Source organism: Bos indicus x Bos taurus, chromosome 5, assembly GCF_003369695.1.
Source record: "Bos indicus x Bos taurus breed Angus x Brahman F1 hybrid chromosome 5, Bos_hybrid_MaternalHap_v2.0, whole genome shotgun sequence".
Lineage (NCBI taxonomy): Eukaryota > Metazoa > Chordata > Mammalia > Artiodactyla > Bovidae > Bos > Bos indicus x Bos taurus.
In genome coordinates this window covers 18,607,555-18,628,196 of record NC_040080.1, presented here as the reverse complement: position 1 = coordinate 18,628,196, position 20,642 = coordinate 18,607,555, and the positions used below count along the sequence as shown (strand labels likewise).

Below are 20,642 nucleotides of genomic sequence, written 5' to 3'. Positions count from 1 at the left end.
ACACTAACAAGGATCTACTTGATAGCACAGGAAACTCTGCTCAGTGTTATGGAGTGGTTTTCCTGGGAGGGGAGTTTGGGGGAGAATGGATACATGTATATGTATGACTGAGCCTCTTCACTGTTCTATCTGAAACTATAGAAATTATCACATTTTTAATCAGCTATAACTATCACATTTTTATCAGATATAAACTATCACATTTTTAATCAGCTATATCCCAATACAAAATAACAAAATTTTAAATGTGGGATTTCAACTACAAGGTTTCTGCTGCTGCTGCTGCTGCTGCTGCTGCGTCTTCAGTCGTGTTCGACTCTGTGCGACCCCATAGACAGCAGCCCACCAGGCTCTGCCGTCCCTGGGATTCTCCAGGCAAGAACACTGGAGTAGGGGTGCCATTGCCTTCTCCACAAGGTCCCTAAGATCCCTTATAAGTAAGCAAGATCCATAAACTATGATTCAAGTTGCATTACAATTTTATAACTGCATTTGTAGCAACTCCAGGATTTAGGAAAATTGTACTTTAACAAGTATGATTTCATGATAAATAATAGTGGACTGAGAAAAAGTAGACCAGAATTTAAAAGCCTATGATAAATAACTTTTTGTGTATGGGCAAAGAAGAAAGAGCTGAGAAATATGTTACTGGTATAAGGCAAGAAAACCATGACCTCTATTTTCATGTTTAACACATCTAAAAGGAATCAAGATTTGAGATGGATGAGGCCTCCATCATTTCCAACAAAAGTGCTTTTGTTGAGCTTGGTTAAATCACATATACTGAGAAAGTCACAAATAGTGAGAAAATTGGCTTGATTTCTAAGACAGTTACTATAGACAGTCTAGAATTTTTGAATTGTGTAGCTACTACCCTCTAGTGGTGGGCAGAGGTGAATTCCAGCCAAGACATTTGAAATTTTCTTGATTGAGAAAGGACAAATCACCCCTGTAAAGATGGACAGAAACGATCATTCATTTAACAAACAAAAAAATGTATGGAGCTTTTATTATATTCTGGAAACTATGACAAATTCTGGGGAAATACAAATATGCTTCTTTCTTTTGGAAAATAAACTTACTTATAAACAGTTGAATGCAATGGGCTAAGAACTAAAACCTAAGTATTAAAAAAAAGTTGTGAGAGCACAGAGAAGAGTGTTACTAGTTCTGTTTAAAGAATTTGAAGAGAGCTTCCCAAATTGACATTTAATTAGAATCTGAAGCCATTTTACCAAAGAATGAATGAGAAGGGCATTTCAGTCTTTGCAAATACGTTCAGCATGAATAGAGGTAATGCATTTGCGAAATTATAGCACTGTGAGCAGGTAAGTTAGAGAGGACATTGGGGATTCGAATGAGGGAGGAAGGGTGAGAAGTGGCTCTACATGAGTCTGGAAGGAAAACCTGGGGCAAGACGGTGAAGAAACATCTGCCTAAGGACATTAGACTTTATTTTACAGCCAGTGGAGAGTTTATAAGATGTCTTTCAAAAAGAAGAGTTCAATGCACATAAGGGCCTAAATAAATGATCTAATCATCAGATATACTCTTGGTCTTTCTTTAGTAGGTTTTTTTTTCAACCTGTTAAATGGTGAGCAATGTTAGACCCCTTTTTACCTTTTCACTGTAAGTTCAAATGTACTAATGGGTATTGAAATCAATTTTGTGGGTTGAGAACAACAGAAAATAGAGTAAAATATAATAGAAACTATAAACTGCCATTGGGTTTAGTTCAGTTCAGTTTAGTTCACTTGCTCAGTCGTGTCTGATTCTTTGTGACCCCATGGACTGCAGCACACCAGGCCTCCCTGTCCATCACCAACTCCCGGAGTTTACTCAAACTCATGTCCATCGAGTCGGTGATGCCATCCAATCATCTCAGCCTCTGTTGCCCCCTTTTCCTCTCACCTTCAATCTCTGCCAGCATCAGGGTCTTTTCAAATGAGTCAGTTCTTTGCATCAGGTGGCCAAAGTATTGGAGTTTCAGCTTCAGCATCAGTCCTTCCAATGACTATTCAGGACTGATTTCCTTTAGGATAGACTGGTTGGATCTCCTTGCTGTCCAAGGGACTCTCAAGAGTCTTCTCCAACACCACAGTTCAAAAGCATCAATTCTTCAGTGCTCAGTTTTCTTTATAGTCCATCTCTCACATCCATACATGACTATTGGAAAAACCATAGTTTTGACTAGATGGACCTTTGTTGGCAAAAGTTTAGTAAAAGTAGCATTTTGGGAAACCTTTGTTTCAGGCATATATATTTGAGTTTGTATGGGTGCATTGGGTTCTCATATTTAAAAAAAATGGTTTGGAAAAGACTACTAAATATGTCTAAAAGTGTTAGTCAGTCATTTCTGACTCTTTGTGTCCCTATGGACTGTAACCTCTGTCCATGTGATTCTCCATACTGGAGTGGGTAGCCAGTCCCTTCTCTAGGGGATCTTCCCGCCCGAGGGCAGTATGTCTAAAGGTCTCTCCTAATTTAAAGTTCCTGCACTTTTACTGGGGCTTCCCTGGTGTCCCAGAGAGTAAAGAATCGCCTGCAATGTGGGAGACCTGAGTTCAATCACTGGGTTGGGAAGATCCCCTGGAGAAGGGAATGGCTACCCACTCAAGTGTTCTTACCTGGAGAATTCCATGGTTAGAGGAGTCTGGCAGGCTACAGTCCATGGGGTAGCAAAGAGTATTGGGCTTCCCAGGTGGCACTAGTAGTAAAGAACCTGCCTACCAGTGCACGAGACACAAGAGACTATGGTTCGATCCTTGTGTCAGGAAGATCCCCTGAAGGAGGGCATGGTAACCCAGTTTGGAATTCTTGCCTGGAGAATCCCATAGACACAGAAGCCTGGCAGGCTACAGTCCATAGCGTTGCAAAGAGTCAGACACGACTGAAGTGACTTAGCATGCATGCACGCATGTACTTCTACCTTCTAATAATAGGCTGATTCTTTGAAAGTAAATCTCATTAATCTAATTCACAGGTAGTTTGAAAAGAATCTATAGGTAGTCTTTCAATGGAATGTATGAAATGTTAAAAAGTTTTCGGTCTACCTATATGTACTGATATAAAACGGTATCTTGATGTATTGTCAGGTAAAAATCAAAATGTGGACAGCATGCATGATTCCATTTGTGAAAATTCATAGACTCACATACATTTATAAATGCATAATGCATAGAAAATACCAGAAAGAACATTAAAAAAATTGTTTATAGTGGTCAACTCAATGGAGAACAACAGAAGGATGGATCTTGAGAAGCACGGAGATGGACTTTAAAGTTTTAAAAATACATTTTATTTAGTTGTAATTTACATATAACATAATGCATACATTTTAAGTGCACATTTTCTTTAGTCTTGACTAACATATACATTTTGTGCAACTAACACGACAATCAAGATACAGTGTATCTCCATCACTCCCTTCCCCCCAAAAGCCTCTTTCATAGTCTTTGAATTTTTTGCAAAGTATACATAGGACCCTGAAATTGGGGGATTTGGGAGAAATGGCCAAGTTAAATAAGCTAAATGACTGTACTTAAGTAGAAATCTTGTATTATTCAACCATTATTACCTACTGTGTGAGGGCATCATGCTAGGTGCTGAAAAGGCAAAGTTCTTGCTTTCTGTAGCTGATAGTTTAGTGGGAGATATTTGAAGAATAATAACACCTTACTGCTGCTGCTAAGTTACATCAGTTGTGTTCGACTCTGTGTGGCCCCATAGACGGTAGCCCACCAGGCTCCTCTGTCCCTGGCATTCTCCAGGCAAGAATACTGGAGTGGGTTGTCATTTCCTTTTCCAATGTATGAAAGTGAAAAGTGAAAGTGAAGTCGCTCAGTCGTGTCCGACTCCTCCAGACCCCATGGACTGTAGCCTACCAGGCTCCTCCATCCATGGGATTTTCCAGGCAAGAATACTGGAGTGGGTTGCCATTTCCTTCTCCAGGGGATCTTCCCAACCCAGGAATCGAACTGGGGTCTCCTGTATTGCAGGCAGATTTTTTACCAACTGAGCTATGAGGGAAGCCTGTATTATACACTCATAAGGACTTCCTGGAATGTGAAGTCAAGTGGGCCTTAGAAAGCATCACTACGAACAAAGCTAGTGGAGGTGGTGGAATTCCAGTTGAGCGATTTCAAATCCTAAAAGATGATGCTGTGAAAGTCCTGCACTCAATATGCCAGCAAATTTGGAAAACCCAGCAGTGGCCACAGGACTGGAAAAGGTCAGTTTTCATTCCAATCCCAAAGAAAGGCAATGCCAAAGAATGCTCAAACTACTGCACAATTGCACTCATCTCACATGCTAGTAAAGTAATGCTCAAAATTCTCCAAGCCAGGCTTCAGCAATCCATGAACCGTGAACTTCCTGATGTTCAAGCTGGTTTTAGAAAAGGCAGAGGAACCAGAGATCAAATTGCCAACATCTGCTGGATCATGGAAAAAGCAAGAGAGTTCCAGAAAAACATCTATTTCTGCTTTACTGACTATGCCAAACCCTTTGACTGTGTGGATCACAATAAACTGTGGAAAATTCTGAAAGAGATGGGAATACCAGACCACCTGACCTGCCTCTTGAGAAATCTGTATGCAGGTCAGGAAGAAACAGTTAGAACTGGACATTGAAAAACAGACTGGTTCCAAATAGGAAAAGGAGTACGTCAAGGCTGTGTATTGTCACCATGCTTATTTAACTTATATGCAGAGTACATCAAGAGAAACGCTGGACTGGAAGAAACACAAGCTGGAATCAAGATTGCCGGGAGAAATATCAATCACCCCAGATATGCAGATGACACCACCCTTATGGCAGAAAGTGAAGAGGAACTAAAAAGCCTCTTGATGAGAGTGAAAGAGGAGAGTGAAAAAGTTGGCTTAAAGCTCAACATTCAGAAAAGTAAGGTCATGGCATCCAGTCCCATCACTTCATGGGAAATAGATGGGGAAACAGTGGAAACAGTGTCAGACTTTATTTTTTGGGGCTCCAAAATCACTGCAGATGGTGACTGCAGCCATGAAATTAAAAGACACTTACTCCTTGGAAGGAAAGTTATGACCAACCTAGATAGCGTATTCAAAAGCAGAGACATTACTTTGCCAACAAAGGTCCATCTAGTCAAGGCTATGGTTTTTCCTGTGGTCATGTATGGATGTGAGAGTTGGACTGTGAAGAAGGCTGAGTGCCGAAGAATTGATGCTTTTGAACTGTAGTGCTGGAGAAGACTCTTGAAAGTCCCTTGGACTGCAAGGAGATTCAACCAGTCCATTCTGAAGGAGATCAGCCCTGGGATTTCTTTGGAGGGAATGATGCTGAAGCTGAAACTCCAGTACTTTGGCCACCTCATGCGAAGAATTGACTCACTGGAAAATACTCTGATGCTGGGAGGGATTGGGGGTAGGACAAAGGGACAACAGAGGATGAGATGGCTGGATGGCATCACTGACTCAATGGACGTGAATCTGAGTGAACTGCGGGAGTTTGTGAGGGACAGGGAGGCCTGGTGTGCTGTGATTCATGGGGTCGCAAAGAGTCGGACACGACTGAGCAACTGAATTGAACTGAACTTAAGGACTTCCCTGGTGGCTTAGATAGTAAAGAATCTGCCTGTAATCCAGGAGACCTGAGTTTGAACCCTGGGTTAGGAAGATTCCCTGGAGTAGGAGGCACCCCACTCCAATTTCCCTGCCTGGAAAATCCATGGACAAATGAGGCTGACCGGCTACAGTTCACGGGGTAGCAAAGAGTCAGACATGACTGAGCACAGCACACACACACACACACACACACACACACACACACACAATCTCAAAGCATTCTATAGTAATAGATATGTCATTAACCATTTTCTGTTGATATTCATTTACCTAGTTTCTTTTCTGTTGATATTCATTTACCTAGTTTCCATTTTTCACTACTACAAACAACGCTGTAATAAACATTGTATATATTATTTTTGCACATATAAAATTATTGCCCTAAAATAGCTATTAGTGGATTTGCTACATTGAATGTTACATACAGGATATTAATTTGAAATTTACCTTCAGAAATGCTAAACCACTACCTTCCGGCAAACACTTGAGTAGTTGATTCCCCACATCCTTATAATGGCTAGACATTATGACTCATTTTTGAGTTTTAAGATATCACTTTGTATGCAGAGCAGACAAATTAGACAGGTTTTCAACCAGTCAACATGATGAAGTGGTGACTAGACCACTGTTGTAGTCAGACAGACTTGACTTGGTATATTGGTTTTCCACTTGCCCTCTGTGCTAATTAAATCAATTAGGTGACTGTTGTGGCAAGTATAAATTTGGAGTATACAAAGCAGGTGTTTATGGAGACACTGCAGTAGAATTTACCATTATAATAAAACTGAACGCAAACAGCGGCTATTAAATAATCCATAATGCTGTCCCAACTGGTCAGGGATTGAATTGATCCCATTTACAGCTTAGTGTGTTAGTCACTCTGTCGTGTCTGACTTTTGTGACCCCATGGGCTGTATCCCGCCAGGCTCCTCTGTTCATGGGATTTTCCAGGCAAGAATACAAGAATGGGTTGCCATTTCCTTCTCCAAGGGATCTTCCGGACCCAGGGATAGAGCTCAGGTCTTCTGTGTTAAAGGCGGATTCTTTACCATCTGAGCCATCAAGGAAGTCCATTTACAGCTTAACATGGGTAAAATTTCCAAACAAGATAATCAAAAGTACACACTGAATGTGCAGCAGACCATTTCAACAGGTGCCATTCTCGAAACTCTAAGATAAAAAGGAGTTATTATAAGGCAATGGATCAAGCCTGGCATTTTTGAAGTTTGGACTCCGGAAGATTAAAATCCACCATGTCTACGCCTGAGTCATACACTTTCTTTCAGTTCAGTTCAGTTTAGTCGCTCAGTCCTGTCGGACTCTGCGACCCCATGAATTGCAGCACACCAGGCCTCCCTGTCCATCACTAACTCGAGGACTTCACTCAAACTCATTTCCATCAAGTGGGTGATGCATCCAACCATCTCATCCTCTGTCGTCCCCTTCTCCTCTTGCCCCAATCCCTCCCAGCATCAGATTCTTTTCCAATGAGTCAACTCTTTGCATGAGGTAGCCAAAGTACTGCAGTTTCAGCTGTAGCATCAGTCCTTCCAAAGAACATCAGGACTGATCTCCTTTAGAATGGACTGGTTGGATCTCCTTGCAGTCCAAGGGACTCTCAAGAGTCTTCTCCAACACCACAGTTCAAAAGCATCAGTTCTCTGGCGCTCAGCTTTCTTCATAGTCTAACTCTCACATCCATACATGACCACTGGAAAAACCATAGCCTTGACTAGACAGACCTTTGTTGGCAAAGTAATGTCTCTGCTTTTGAATATGCTATCTAGGTTGGTCATAACTTTCCTTCCAAGGAGTAAGCGTCTTTTAATTTCATGGCCGCAATCACCATCTGCAGTGATTCTGGAGCCCCCAAAAATGAAGTCTGACACTGTTTCCACATCTATTTCCCACGAAGTGATGGGACCAGATGCCATGATCTTCTTTTTCTGAATGTTGAGCTTTAAGCCAACTTTTTCACTCTCCTCTTTCTTTAGGTATCCAGTTTGGGATTACGGACCCGCGAATACCTCTTTTCTCTTGAAAACTACGGTTAAGAAGTGACTCTTAGAAGAAAAAAATTCGCCAGGCTTCAAAATGGTCGTCGTTCTCCCAGAGCACTGCTGGTACCTGCCGAGAGCAAGATGGCGTTTCTTCTCCTCGCTTTTCGGGGATGGAGATATCCTTAACGTGAACCACGCACTTGGAGGGCATCCTTGCCATTACCCAAAATGGTGATTCACGCAACCTCACCGTTTCCAGGTTTCAACATGGCTTCCGTAACCCGCGCCAACAGAGGTTAATCTCAGGACGCCGGCCGAACGCTCGCGGAAGTAGCGTCAGCGGAAGTGCGTCAGCGGAAGTTTTTTGGAACTCAGCTCCCCGGCTCTACGTCCCGCCCCCGCGCTGACGCCCCGCCCCCAGCGGCCCTGCGAGCAGAGCCAAGATGGCGTCCGAGTTGGAGTACGAGTCTGTACTGTGTGTGAAGCCTGACGTCAGCGTCTACCGGATTCCGCCTCGGGCCTCCAACCGCGGTTACAGGTACTAACTTCGAGTCATTGTGGCACGCGCTTACCCGGTCAGGCTTGACACTTTGTTTCTCAGGTAGCAGGCCGCCCGTCCCTGCCATTGCCTCCTCTGGATTGTTAACTTGCTAGCCTGGCCACCTGGGTTTTTGTCACCCTTTCCACTGCTGTTTCCCCACTCTGGACTGCCGACATCCTTGTTTCCGCCTCTTTAAAAAAAAAAAAAAAAAGATTACCATCCTGTAACCTCCCACCGCTCTCCTCCCGGACCCCTCTGGATTACCCATCTGCTCCTCATTCTCTTCCTGTCGTGTCTGCGCCTTGGCCAGTCACCTTTCCCTTCGCTCATCCCTGCGTCCTTCAAGTTGTCACCCTTATCGTCCCATCCCTACCTCCTTGCCCCCGTACCCCCCATTTCCAATACCTGGTGCGCATTTGTTGGTGATTATTGTGTCTTAGGCCCCTCTCTGGATGAGATAATTTATCTTTTGTGCAGTTCAGTCTTGCCACCAGATACAGTCATCCACCATATACTATAGTATAGGTGATACTATAGTATTTTCAAGCCTTCCTTCCCTGTTCTCATGTAGCTTTTGCTTTCAGAGTTAACACAGCATTTTATCTGGAGGGCTAACTAACCATCTTGTAATCCAGTGACTATGAGGGCCTGAGGATGCTGTCAAAAGTTACGGACATGCAGTCCAAAGAATTAACTTGCAACTCCCTGGGTTACCTGTTAAAAAATATGAGTGTGAGCCCTGGCAATTTAACAGCTATGTGATTTGACACAAATCTTTTAGCCTCTCCAAGCCTAAGTTTTCTCATCTGTAAAATAGAAGAAAAAAAAAAGGGAGGGGGTGATAATAAAACCTGCTCTAGCTATGTACCTTTAGAAGTTTTTGGAGGGTTAAATGAAATCATAATAAATGTGAAAAATAATTAAAAATGAATTTCCTAAAAAGAATTTAGTAAACAGTAAAGCAGTCTATAAATATAGTATTTTGATTTCTCTCTCTGACTCACATCACCAGCATGATTTTCCTCTTGGCATTTGTTACCTCGGCTTAAAAATTACCCTCTCCCTGTGTCTTATGTTGTACTTCCTTATCAGAGGTTCGTTCATCCTGAATCAGTATCTTTGTGCTTGCTGACCTGTGCACTAGATCCTGTGGGTTGTACCCTAAAAGGTAATCCTAATTTCAAGCTTTCAATCAGACCCCTGCTGACCGTGAATAAGACTCTACATGCTTTTTGATGATAGTCACAGGGACTAATACCTGTGAGTCAGCTGAGACCTCTTCTCCCAAGCCAGCCTTCCTTGACCTTTCTGTTCTGGCTTAGGTGTGCTCTGTGTGCCTCCGTAGTACCTGTTCTTGACTCTCTCACTTGCCTTCTTTCAATGTACTAATTTTTTGGTTGTTGTCCCAGTTCTCCAGACTACACTATGAACAACTTGAGGTCTTCTTAAACTTAGAAGATCTTTTAAACATTTTCTAGGATCTAGCACAGTTTCCTGCACATAGTGGAGACTCTGTAAATGTTGACTGAAAAGAATAGGTTACACTTAAATTAGCATTGATCGATCTGTCAAATAAGGTAAAATAGCTGATGACCCCTAACTTTAGGTATTAAGACTTCCTAAAAGATATGAAACATTGAAGTGGGTTTCAGTTCTTTTTCAGTCCGACTTTTTTCGACTCCATGAACCTGCCAGACTCATGGAATTCTCCAGGCAAGAATACTGGAGTGGGTTGCCATTCCCTTCTCCAGTGGATCTTCCCTACCCATGGATTGAACCCAGGTCTCTTGCATTGCAGGCAGATTCTTTACTGACTGAGCTACCAGGGAAGCCTTTTTCTTCTGCTTCACGCTTTTAAAAACACCTTTTACCCATCTGCTTTCTCTGTCTTGATTTTAACTTTATCCTTCATTCTTACGTCAGTTAACTGCACTGAGCCGTCAAAGCAATTTCTTAATTTTCCTCTTACCCTTTTCCTTGTCATTCTATGTTTTCCATGCTTATTAGTGACATTTTATCCTACAAGAGGCTTTATATATCAACCACTGTTAGTGAAGAGAGCAGAATTAAATTTGAATTGTGAGTCTCATTTATTTGCTGGGTTACTTCTGGCAAGTCACTTAAATCTTTTGAACTTTAGTTTTCTCATCTATAAAGATGAGTATAATATTATGTACTTTGTGAGATTCTTTCAGTTTTCACAAGAATGGGCATAATAACTCCTGGAACAGGTGCTTGATAAATAGTGCTTTTCTGTCTTTGTGTAATCTTTTTTGTTGTTTACCAGAAGTCATTTTATATTATGAGCATGATTTATCCTCTAGGCTGCTGTTAAAGGAAAAACTGGACTTTATAGGAATCAGAAATGCTTTCTTTGAGATGAGAGGGAATAATTGACTTTGATTCACCTGTATAAACTGTCGATTCACCTGTAAAGCTGTCACTTCTTGGACTTTCACTGACCAGATTTATAGAAGGAGAATGGGTTGGTGGGAAACTTATAAACGATTAGAAAATGGTTCTTAACCTGTAAAACCTTATTTTATTTATGATTACCCTTTTCCTCAACTAAATCATTACTAACCCTACACTGTGTTTTAATGTAATGAAAAGAATACTGGACTTTGAAGTTAAGGATTGTTACTGTGTTATTGTCCTTTTCTTCATTTAGAGAGAGTAGTTTTTTCAATCTCCAGCCATCTTAGTGAGCTTCCCTGGTATCTTAGTGAGCTTCCCTGGTGTCTCAGTGGTAATTAATCCCCCTGCCAGTACAGGAGATGCGAATTCAATCCCTGGGTTGGAAAGATCCCCTGGAGAAGGAAATGGCAACCCACTCCAGTATTCTTGTGTGGGAAAATCCATGGACAGAGAAGCCTGTTGGGCTGCAGTCTATGGGGTCCCAAAAGAGTCAGACACGACTGAGTGAATGTACAGCAACAACACAGTAGGCTTTCATGCCTATTCCACATAGCTGCTGTAAGATTTATTGCCAAGGTAGATGAAAATATGTGAAGTTCGTTTCGAAGACCAGTAAAAATCAAGAGTACCCCTGGCTAGGTCTGGGGAGTTGGAGAGGAGTTAAGGTTCAGGGCTGGGGGAAGCTGCTGCGTGAATATCCATTCACTTACCGAGAATTTGTTAAATATTGGCCACCAGACATACAAATAAACCGAGGAACCTGTCCAAAGAAGTGCATCTGGTAAACTTGTTCCTAGTATTTTCAGTAGCCCATTCACACTATGTCTACCTCATGACAGAAGAGTGGAGTAAGTAACGACTTATTCAAAAAATTTAATAGATAAGGACTTCTAGAGCATGCTCTGAACTGGATCAGATTCAGGTACTTGGGGGTCTTTGAGACAGGACATCAAGAGAGAAGGGCATGACGAAGATGTATGTTGTAAAATCCTGTTCAGAATTTGTCCTAATTTAAATTTTCATGTCTTCCTGTCTACCATTCACTTACCATCTTGTTAAACATATGTTTACCCAGATATACTTTATTGTTACCTTCTTAACTGCAGGTGTTAGTCTCTAGGTTCCCACGGGATGAGTTATTAACTTTTACCTTGCCCTCCCTTTTCCACACTGCTTGCAAAACAGAATCACAAATGCAGTGTTTTGTAAAATTGGTTCATGTTTAAATGTCTTAGATTTCATTCAAATTCATCTAGAACACAGATTATAAGTATTCAGTGTTTTGTAATGTTCCCATTTGTATCTCTAATCTACATGTCTTTCTGAAGTCCAGCTTCATGTATTCACATGTATGCTCTGTATCTCCTCTTGAAAATCTGTTAGACATCTCAGACTTAACCGAGCCAATGCTGAACTACTACTAATCTTTCTTTCCAGAGATGTTCTATCTGTAGTCTTTCTCATCTCAATTATTGGCAACTCCTCTGTTCAGGCTAAAAACCTTGGCGTCATCCTTGACTTGGTCTTTGTTGTCTCTCTTTCTCTTCTACCTTGCATCCATTCATTAGAAAATCCTGCTGCCTTTGCTTTAAATATATCCATCGTCTAGTCACTTGTGCTCCTTTCTCTTCCTGGTCACCATGGTGACTCCCCCAGATTACTACAGTAGTCTCTTAGCTAATCCCCAGCTTTAGCGTTCATATTGCTGCATCTCTGCTCTGCACAGCAAAGTAATCCTTTTGAGATAAAAGGGAGATCATGTCACATTTCTGCTTTAATGGCTTCTCCTTCACTAAGACTAAAAGCTAGAGTTCTTAGAGTGGCCTGTGAGCCCCTCCATGATGTCCCTCAGTTAGTTCTCCCACCTCATTTCCTTCGGTATTCTAATCACAGCGACTTCCTTGCTTGAGGGCGATATAGCAGGCCTGCTCCCATTTTAGCATCTTTGCACCAGCTGTTTACACCTGGAATGCTTTTCCTCCAGATATCTGCATGGGTAACTCTCACTTCCTTCACATTTTGCTCACATTTCACCTTGTTAGTCAGGCTTGCCCTGACCACCCTTTTGAAAGCTGCAACCTATTCATTCTCCCACTATCTTCCTGAGCTCCTTTTTCTGCCCTGGGATTTTCTTTTTACCTTAGCATTTAGCACCTTCTGAGCTATTAATGATTTTACGTATCTATTGTTTGTTTTTTATTATCTATTTCCTGTTAGATTGTAAGCTTCCTGACGGCTTTAAACTTTGTTCCCTCTTGTATCCCAAATACTTAGAATAGTGCCTGTGACTTAATACACACTCTGTAAATATTGGTTGAATTCAGTGAAAGATAATACATTTAGGGATTTGGGAGGCTTCTGTTACCCAGTATATTTCATTTAGTAGGCTTTGTTGTTCCCTGATCAGCAAAATACTATTATATAAAGTACTATCCTCAGTATGAAAATAGTGTCATTGTGATACATTTTTAAATTGCTTTTTTGGGTAATTTTACATATTTTTATTGATACTTATTGGACTTAAGTAGTAACATTTCTTCTATTTGCTTTGGACTGTGTGTAACCTGAGGCATCTTTGTAGAGAGAATTATGAATTAGTCTTTTGATTATTTAATAGGCAGAAAGAGTAAGTAATTCAGAACAGGGAAATAGAAATATGGCAAATGATTGTGTGTAGGTTTTCGGTAAATTAAAGACATAGACCTGAGGCCTGAGACTTTCCATTTTTCTATCCTAGGGCATCTGACTGGAAATTAGATCAACCCGATTGGACTGGTCGCCTCCGAATCACTTCAAAAGGGAAGGTTGCTTATATCAAACTCGAGGATAAAGTTTCAGGTAATCTACTCGCGACCCTCTACCATATTAAGGATGTTGGTTTGGTGTTCTTTTATGAATCTCTTCAGATTGTGGATTGGAGTGGAAATACTTGCTAATTGAATTTTAGACTTTTTGCTTCCTTTGCTTAAAGAAGTCTTTTTCTTACCTGTCAGGGGAACTCTTTGCTCAGGCACCAGTAGAACAATATCCTGGTATTGCCGTGGAGACAGTGACTGATTCCAGCCGCTACTTTGTAATCCGGATCCAGGATGGAACTGGTAAGGGATTGGGGATTTTGAATGAATTGAGATTTGGAAAATAGTTAATGCACATCAACGGAAATGTGTCCCAGTGCATTTATCTTACTTCAGTTTACTAAAATTTTTCTTCTCTTTGTCCAAAGTTAACTCCAGTTGCTAGAGGAAAAGGATTAACATGTTATTTGTAATAGTTATAAACACGGGTTCAAAAGGTGATTAAAAGTAGACGTAAATAAATCAGAATATATGTCTAACCAAAGAACTGGCAAATACTGCCTGTTCATTGTTGCAGGGCTTTTTGTGGGACTACTTTACCTCATCTGTGTTTATGGCAGGCATCTTTTCTCCAGTCAGAGGCTGGCAGACTTTTTTTTAAAGACACAAGATAATAAACATCTCTGGGCCACATGGGCTCTCGCAGCTACTCAGTTCTGTCACAATGGTGTGAAAGCTGCTGTGGATAATATTAGACAAACTGGCATGGCTTTGTTCTCGTGAAATTTTATTTAAAAAAACAAGCTCTGACAGCATTTGGCCCATGGGCTGCATGCAGTTTGCTAGTTCTCAGAGAGTCTTTTACATTCACAGAGGTTGTCTAGTTATGGTAACTATTATATTTTCATTGAGTAGCATTTGCCCCAGGCATGCTTCCTGTTGGGAGGATTCTTATCCTTTTCACAGGGCGAAGCGCTTTCATTGGCATTGGCTTCTCAGATCGGGGTGATGCCTTTGACTTCAATGTCTCTCTGCAAGATCACTTCAAGTGAGTGAAGCGTGTCCTGAGTTACCAGGTTGAGTGTGTGGGGAATGCTGCCCCTCCACTGAGTGGGCACTGTCTCTTACCTCCTGCTTTCATTACTTGGTAGACTAGGTCTTGTGACTGTGATTGTCCCGTTCACTGTTTTCTTCCATTATCTTTGTATCTATTCTATCCTTATAGCTGGAATATGTTTTTAACCCATTGTACACTGGTTTGGGAAGATGCTGCTGTTTATACCTCTGGGGAAGTTGCCCGTAGCTCTTAGGGGGCTGAGGAGGGGCATAACAGTAATAGCAGGGCTTTCTGTGAGATAGTGGGGAGTTTCGTGCCAGATTTGTCACTCCATGTAACTGACATGTTTTGTGCCTCTTGCGGTATTTCTTCAGCCCATTTGCTTTTGGCTTAGCTGTGGTGAATAGCACCATGCACACTGGTAGAAAAGGGCAGGTTTTTCTGCCTCAGAACTTTCTGAAGTTGTGGAAAGCCACCCATTCAGTGAGGGGGCAGCTGGCCTGCCCCGTCAGAGGTGGTCCTCAATCACAGGGCTGGGAATTGGTGGCCAGGTGCTCTCTCGTGGAGGGACATGTTTAGTCTGCCATTGTGTATAGTTCCCCAGTGGTATTGAACTCCAGTTGTCCTCTTCCTTGGCTTTTCTTCCTTTCCTTTCTACGTCTGATGTTCCCTTACTCTGCTTTCTGGAATCATGTTTCACATAAGTTAGCCACAGATTGATTTGTCAAACTCTGCTCTCAGGGAATCCTAATTAAAATAATGTGCCCTTTTATTGAAGGTGGGTAAAACAGGAATCTGAGATTTCCAAAGAATCTCAAGAAATGGATAGTCGTCCCAAGTTGGATCTGGGCTTCAAGGAAGGGCAGACCATCAAGTTGAGTATTGGGGTGAGTATGGTTCCCCTCACCTCTCCTTGTATTTCCATAAGCCTATGACTTCTCTTTCTTTTTCTCACCCTCCTTTTTTTCTTTTGTAGAACATTACAACCAAGAAAGGAGGTACTTCTAAGCCCAAGACTGCAGGGACTGGGGGCCTCAGCTTACTCCCACCGCCACCTGGAGGCAAAGTCACAATTCCCCCTCCATCCTCCTCAGTTGCCATCAGCAATCATGTCACTCCACCACCCATACCAAAATCCAATCATGGAGGTAGTGATGCAGGTAAATCTCTCTAGTACTTTTAACTTTGAGAAATCATAGCTTAGGGTTTTATTGGTAATAACCTGTTTGCCAAAGAGAGTGTCAGTGGTTTTGCTATTAAAGGCACTTGGCACTGACAAGTTGACTCTGGTAGCCTTCAGCAAGGGATTAAAGCTTTTCTAGTGAGCTGAGAGTCATGGTATCTGGTTGATTTTTTGGCTAAAAATGGGTAGATATTAAAAAGACTGTTTCCTTCATTGGACCTTGGTGAAATGCTAGTAGGCCCAGGAGTCAGATGGACCAAGATTATGGTCATAGCTCTGTTAGTTTTTATCTGGATGTGTTTGGTAACATTTAGGTTCTGTGAGTCTCGTATCCTTACCTGTAAGATGGAGATGTAGAACTTAGCTCAGGACTCTGAGGGTAAAATGATGTGATGGCGCTTAGCTCAGTACTTGGCATGTAGTTATCATTCAGTGAATGTTATTTCTCAATCCTTTCCATTTCTTCACAGGGTAGTTGAGAGGAAATTAGACAACATCTGGGTTTATGAGTACATTTTTGTTCTTACTGTCTAGTGGGAAACAAGAAGAGATATAGTCATTTCCGTTTAAAAGATGAGAAATTAGAATTTGAAAAGGAATTTTCCTGAGATTAGAGAACCTAGTGTTAGAATCTGAAAGTTATAACTTATTTGAAAAGGAATTTTCCTAAGATTAGAGAACCTAGTGTTAGAATCTGAGAGTTATAACATATCATTAATTAATTATAACTTAATATTATTTGTTTAAAATTATATCATTAATCAATTATAAGTGATTGCTTATAGGAGCAGACTTTCTCTTTCTGGAATTTTTGAGGTAAAAGTGGTTCTAGGCTGCTGCTTTTGCTAAGTGTTGCCAGAAGGCACTGAGGATAATATCTAAGGTTTATTTTTATTTTTTTAAAAAATTAAACCTTTTGTTTTGAGATAATTCTAGTTTCACATGCAACTGTAAAAAATAAGAAATCCCATGTACTCTTTATCCAGTTAACCTCAATGGTAACATTTTGCAGAATTGACAGTGAGACTGTCTACCTATCTTCCTTAGATTTCTTCACGGTTAGGTATTCTCATTTGTGTGTGCAGTTGGCCCTTGAACAATGCAGAACTTTTGTGCACTGATCTCTTGCCTATTCCTGTCCTGTGCAGTAGAAAATCTGTGTATGATTTCACAGTCAACTATCCATATCTGTGGTTCCACATCTGTATATTAAATTAACTACAGATCATGTAGTACTGTACTGAGTGTTTATTGAAAAAAGTCCATGCATAAGTGTACCCATGTGGTTCAAACCCACATTGTTCAAGGGTCAGCTCTAGTTCTGTGCAGTTTTATCAGGTGTAGGTTCCTGGATCCACCACCAGGCTCAGGACACCAAACAGTTCCACCAGGACAAGGACTCCTTGTGTCCCCCATTTTTAACCACACCTTCCTCCCTCTTCACCCCCACCCCTGTTCCTAACCCTTGGCAATCAGTCACTAATCTGTCCTCCATCTCTTAATTTTGTCACTTAGGAATGTTAATGGAATCCTGCAGTATATAACCTTTGGGATTGACTTTTGCCACTCAGCATGATTCCCTTGAGATTCATCAGGTTGTTTTGATATATATCAATAGTCTGTTTATTGCTGAATAGTAGTCCATCATATGGATGTACCACAGTATGTTTCACCCACAGAAGAACATTTGGGTTGACTGCATTTTTGGCTATTACAAGTAAAGTTGCCATGAACTTTTGTGTAGGTTTTTGTGTGAATACAAGTTTATGTTTCCCTGTTTCTGTTTCTTCTCTTACCTTGTACTCAGATATCCTTTTAGATTTGGATTCTCCTGCTCCTATCACGACACCAGCACCAGCTCCAGTTTCTGCAAGCAATGACTTGTGGGGAGACTTCAGCACTGCATCCAGGTATTAATGTAGGGAAACCACCATCCTCTCAACTGGTCTATCAGTGATGTGTGCCAATGTAATGATATCTCTGATCTGGGAAAGCAGGGCATCTGTAGGTCATACATGGTGTTTGGCAGGAATTCTAGGTAAGGAGTGCAGGAGTGCTGGGATGGTGGCATAAGATCACTATGGGATGGAGCTTGGGCTTCCCCATTGGCTTGGTGGTAAAGAATTTGCTTGCAGTGCTGGAGACACAGGAGACGTGCGTTCGATCCCTGGGTTGGGAATATCCTCTGGAGAAGGGAATGACAGCCTACTCCAGTATTCTTGTCTGGAGAATCCCATGGACAGAGGAACCTGGTGGGCTACAGTCCATGGGGTCACAAACGGTTGGAAACGACTAAAGCTACTTAGCACGCACACACGCAGGCAGGATGGAACTTGGGTAGCCTGATGCAGGGCTTGGTGAGCACAATTGCTCTGAAGTACAGTTTCAGGAATTCTGGGCAGAGATTTCTTGGAAACTGTTAAGAATGGAGTCCCTATCCTAATATGCTTCTGGCTGTCTCTGTTCTCTCTTGCAGCTCTGTTCCGAACCAGGCACCACAGCCATCCAACTGGGTCCAGTTCTGAAGAGCACTGGTGGGATGTTCAAGAGAGACGTGAAGAATAACAATGACTTTGAGGGCACCAATCTGAGAGGGGGGGCTCGGAGCCGCTTCCCTCCCCAGAACCAAAATCCTGGACAATCGTTCTCATAGCTTCTCCATTGCATTCAGGCTGGTGGTGTCACCCTCCTGTGCTGTTCCTTGGAGTGCAGCCAAGAAAGTATTTCCCGGCTCCTGTTCCCTGTCAAGGCAGGGAAGTAGTGGGTCTTAATGATGCTTGTGGCTGGCTCTACAGGGCTCAAAAGGCCAGGGTCTCTGAGGGGGAAATAGTCCCTACCATCTCTAAAAATTTTCCCCATCTTTAAATTCTTATTTCAGAATCATCTCAAGACCCTGGCATGCCTCTTTGTGAAGCCCTTTCTAGCAATTTCAGGGGAGACAAAAACCTTGGAACTTCTTTTTCCATTAGCCGAAGACTCTAAAAATGGACAGACTGACCTCAGTGTTTACAGATTCAGAATTTTGATAGGGGGTAGGTGTGAGGGAAGACTTGCGTCCTGGGTCTCTGCTGTGTGCCCTCCCCCAGGCTTGTCCTGTGAGTGAGCAGCCCGTGTGGGTGCAGCCCCCTTACCCTCTAGCGCAAACGTTTACACGTCCCTTCCTGTGATAAGAGGGTTATGTTGGTGGCGCTTCCACTCTTGTGTCTGTCAAACAGTGCAGCATCTTTGATCAGTGGTTGTCTTTTGGATGAAGGAGGCTCAAGGGGCTGTGTTTTCCTAGTTATATTCTAGAGAAGCAGTCACTTTCTTGCAGCTCCATCTTGCTGCTGCCTCTGAAGCCCGGCGTTACTTTGTTATGGCCCCATTATTTGACTGAAAGTTTAAAGGGTTTGGGGTTTTTAACCTCACTTGTAGAGTAGAGAGGTTGAATGCACTTAACTGTTGATCAGTACCCACATTGCCTTGCTGCCTGGGTATCTGGCCCCTTTTCATAAACATTTTACTTTGTGACTCCACCAGCTCTTCAGCAGAAAGCTGCTGTATTACATGTATTGTCATTGATGAAGGAAGCTGGAGAGCCATGGCTTTAGCTGTGATAGTTTTTGCCCGGATGAGGGCTGTGATACTTGCCACCAGGGGTATGTGAGAAGCAAGTAGCTCCCCTGCCACTTTCCCTCTGCCCACCATTCCTTTTACAACGCTGTGAAGGGGTCCCGCTCTTGAGTGAACGGGCTCCAGCTATCTGATTTGTCAAGGGGCAATTTTGAGAGTGAATGTGAGGATCTCACCTCTTCCCTTAGTACCTATTTGGATATTACTGGCTGAAGAGAGTCCTTACATTTAGTTTTTAAATAGATTCTCTCTCTTAGATTTCCTTCTTGACTCTTTTTAAAAAACTTTGGGTCCATTTTGTTTTCATTGCTTCCCGTTCCAGGCAGCTCTATTCTTACAGAGCCATGGCAGGACATTTAAAAATTCCAATAGAAAACACTAGAAGGAAAGTCTATAGAATCACTAGTGACTAATAACTACTGGGAACCTATTTTCTCAATCTTCCTGTATGTTGTGTTCTTTGTATTCTCAAGATGATAATATATTATGTATTTGAATTGCTGAAAAGTTGAGAATGATGTTTAAGATATATGTATATAAAGCATATGTATGCTGTATTGGTGCAATAATGGTAATTAAAAGTACGGAAAAAGGTAGCGTCTCTTTTGTCTTTTCATTTGCTTGTTTCCTTTTCTTTTTAATTTAATTGACCCAATATAGGTGGGCCAATAGGTAATAAAAGGAGACTTTATTAACTCTTTTTCAAGAGATGGAGCCTTTAAGAGGTGAAGGCTCAACCTCTGTCCTCATGGCTCTCAACCCACAGAGGCTTGTTGTAGAGACCGTTTGTTTTAATTATTTGCTGGTACAGTTAATTTCATTTGCTTCAAGTTATCTTCGTGATCTAGGCCACCTTTCATATTCCAGAACTATGATTGGCAAAAATAAAGGGAATCAATGCTTGTGATAGAACCAAAGTGAGAGTCACAGACTTTGGAAGCCAGGATTTTGGAGTTGTCATTTAGTGATTGTCACAGGAGATGAATCAGAATGATACCAGTGCTTCTTTTGCCTCTTTCAGTTTAACTCATAATGGGACTTCCCTGGTGGTCCAGTGGTTTAAGATTCCATGCTTTCAATGAAATGGGTACAGGTTCTCCAGGGGATCTTCCCAACCCAGGGATGGAACCCAGGTCTCCCGCGTTGCATGCCCATTCTTTACCAGTTGAGCCACAAGGGAAGCCCAAGAATACTGGAGTGGGTAGCATATCCCTTCTCCAGTGGATCTTCCTGACCCAGGAATTGAACTGGGGTTCAGTTCTCTGCCTTCAATGCAGGAGACGTAGTTTCAATTCCTGGGTTGGGAAGATCCTCTGGAGGAGGGCATGGCAACTGACCAGTATTCTTACCTGGAGAATTCCTAAGGATAGAGGAGCCTGGCAGGCTATAGTCCATAACATCACAAAGAGTTGGACACGACTGAAGTGAGTTAGCAT

At 41.9% G+C, this 20,642-nt stretch overlaps 1 protein-coding gene across 1 annotated transcript; it reads left to right on the top strand.

Annotated features, from left to right (window-relative positions):
• Positions 1-8,004: 8,004 nt before the first annotated feature.
• Positions 8,005-19,802, top strand: NECAP1 (NECAP endocytosis associated 1). The gene is made up of 8 exons (XM_027541236.1): positions 8,005-8,138; positions 13,297-13,397; positions 13,553-13,657; positions 14,321-14,402; positions 15,190-15,298; positions 15,388-15,571; positions 17,402-17,504; positions 18,071-19,802. The coding sequence occupies exons 1-8, from the start codon at positions 8,044-8,046 to the stop codon at positions 18,117-18,119; spliced, it is 828 nt and encodes a 275-aa protein (XP_027397037.1). The 5' UTR covers positions 8,005-8,043; the 3' UTR covers positions 18,120-19,802.
• Positions 19,803-20,642: the final 840 nt, after the last annotated feature.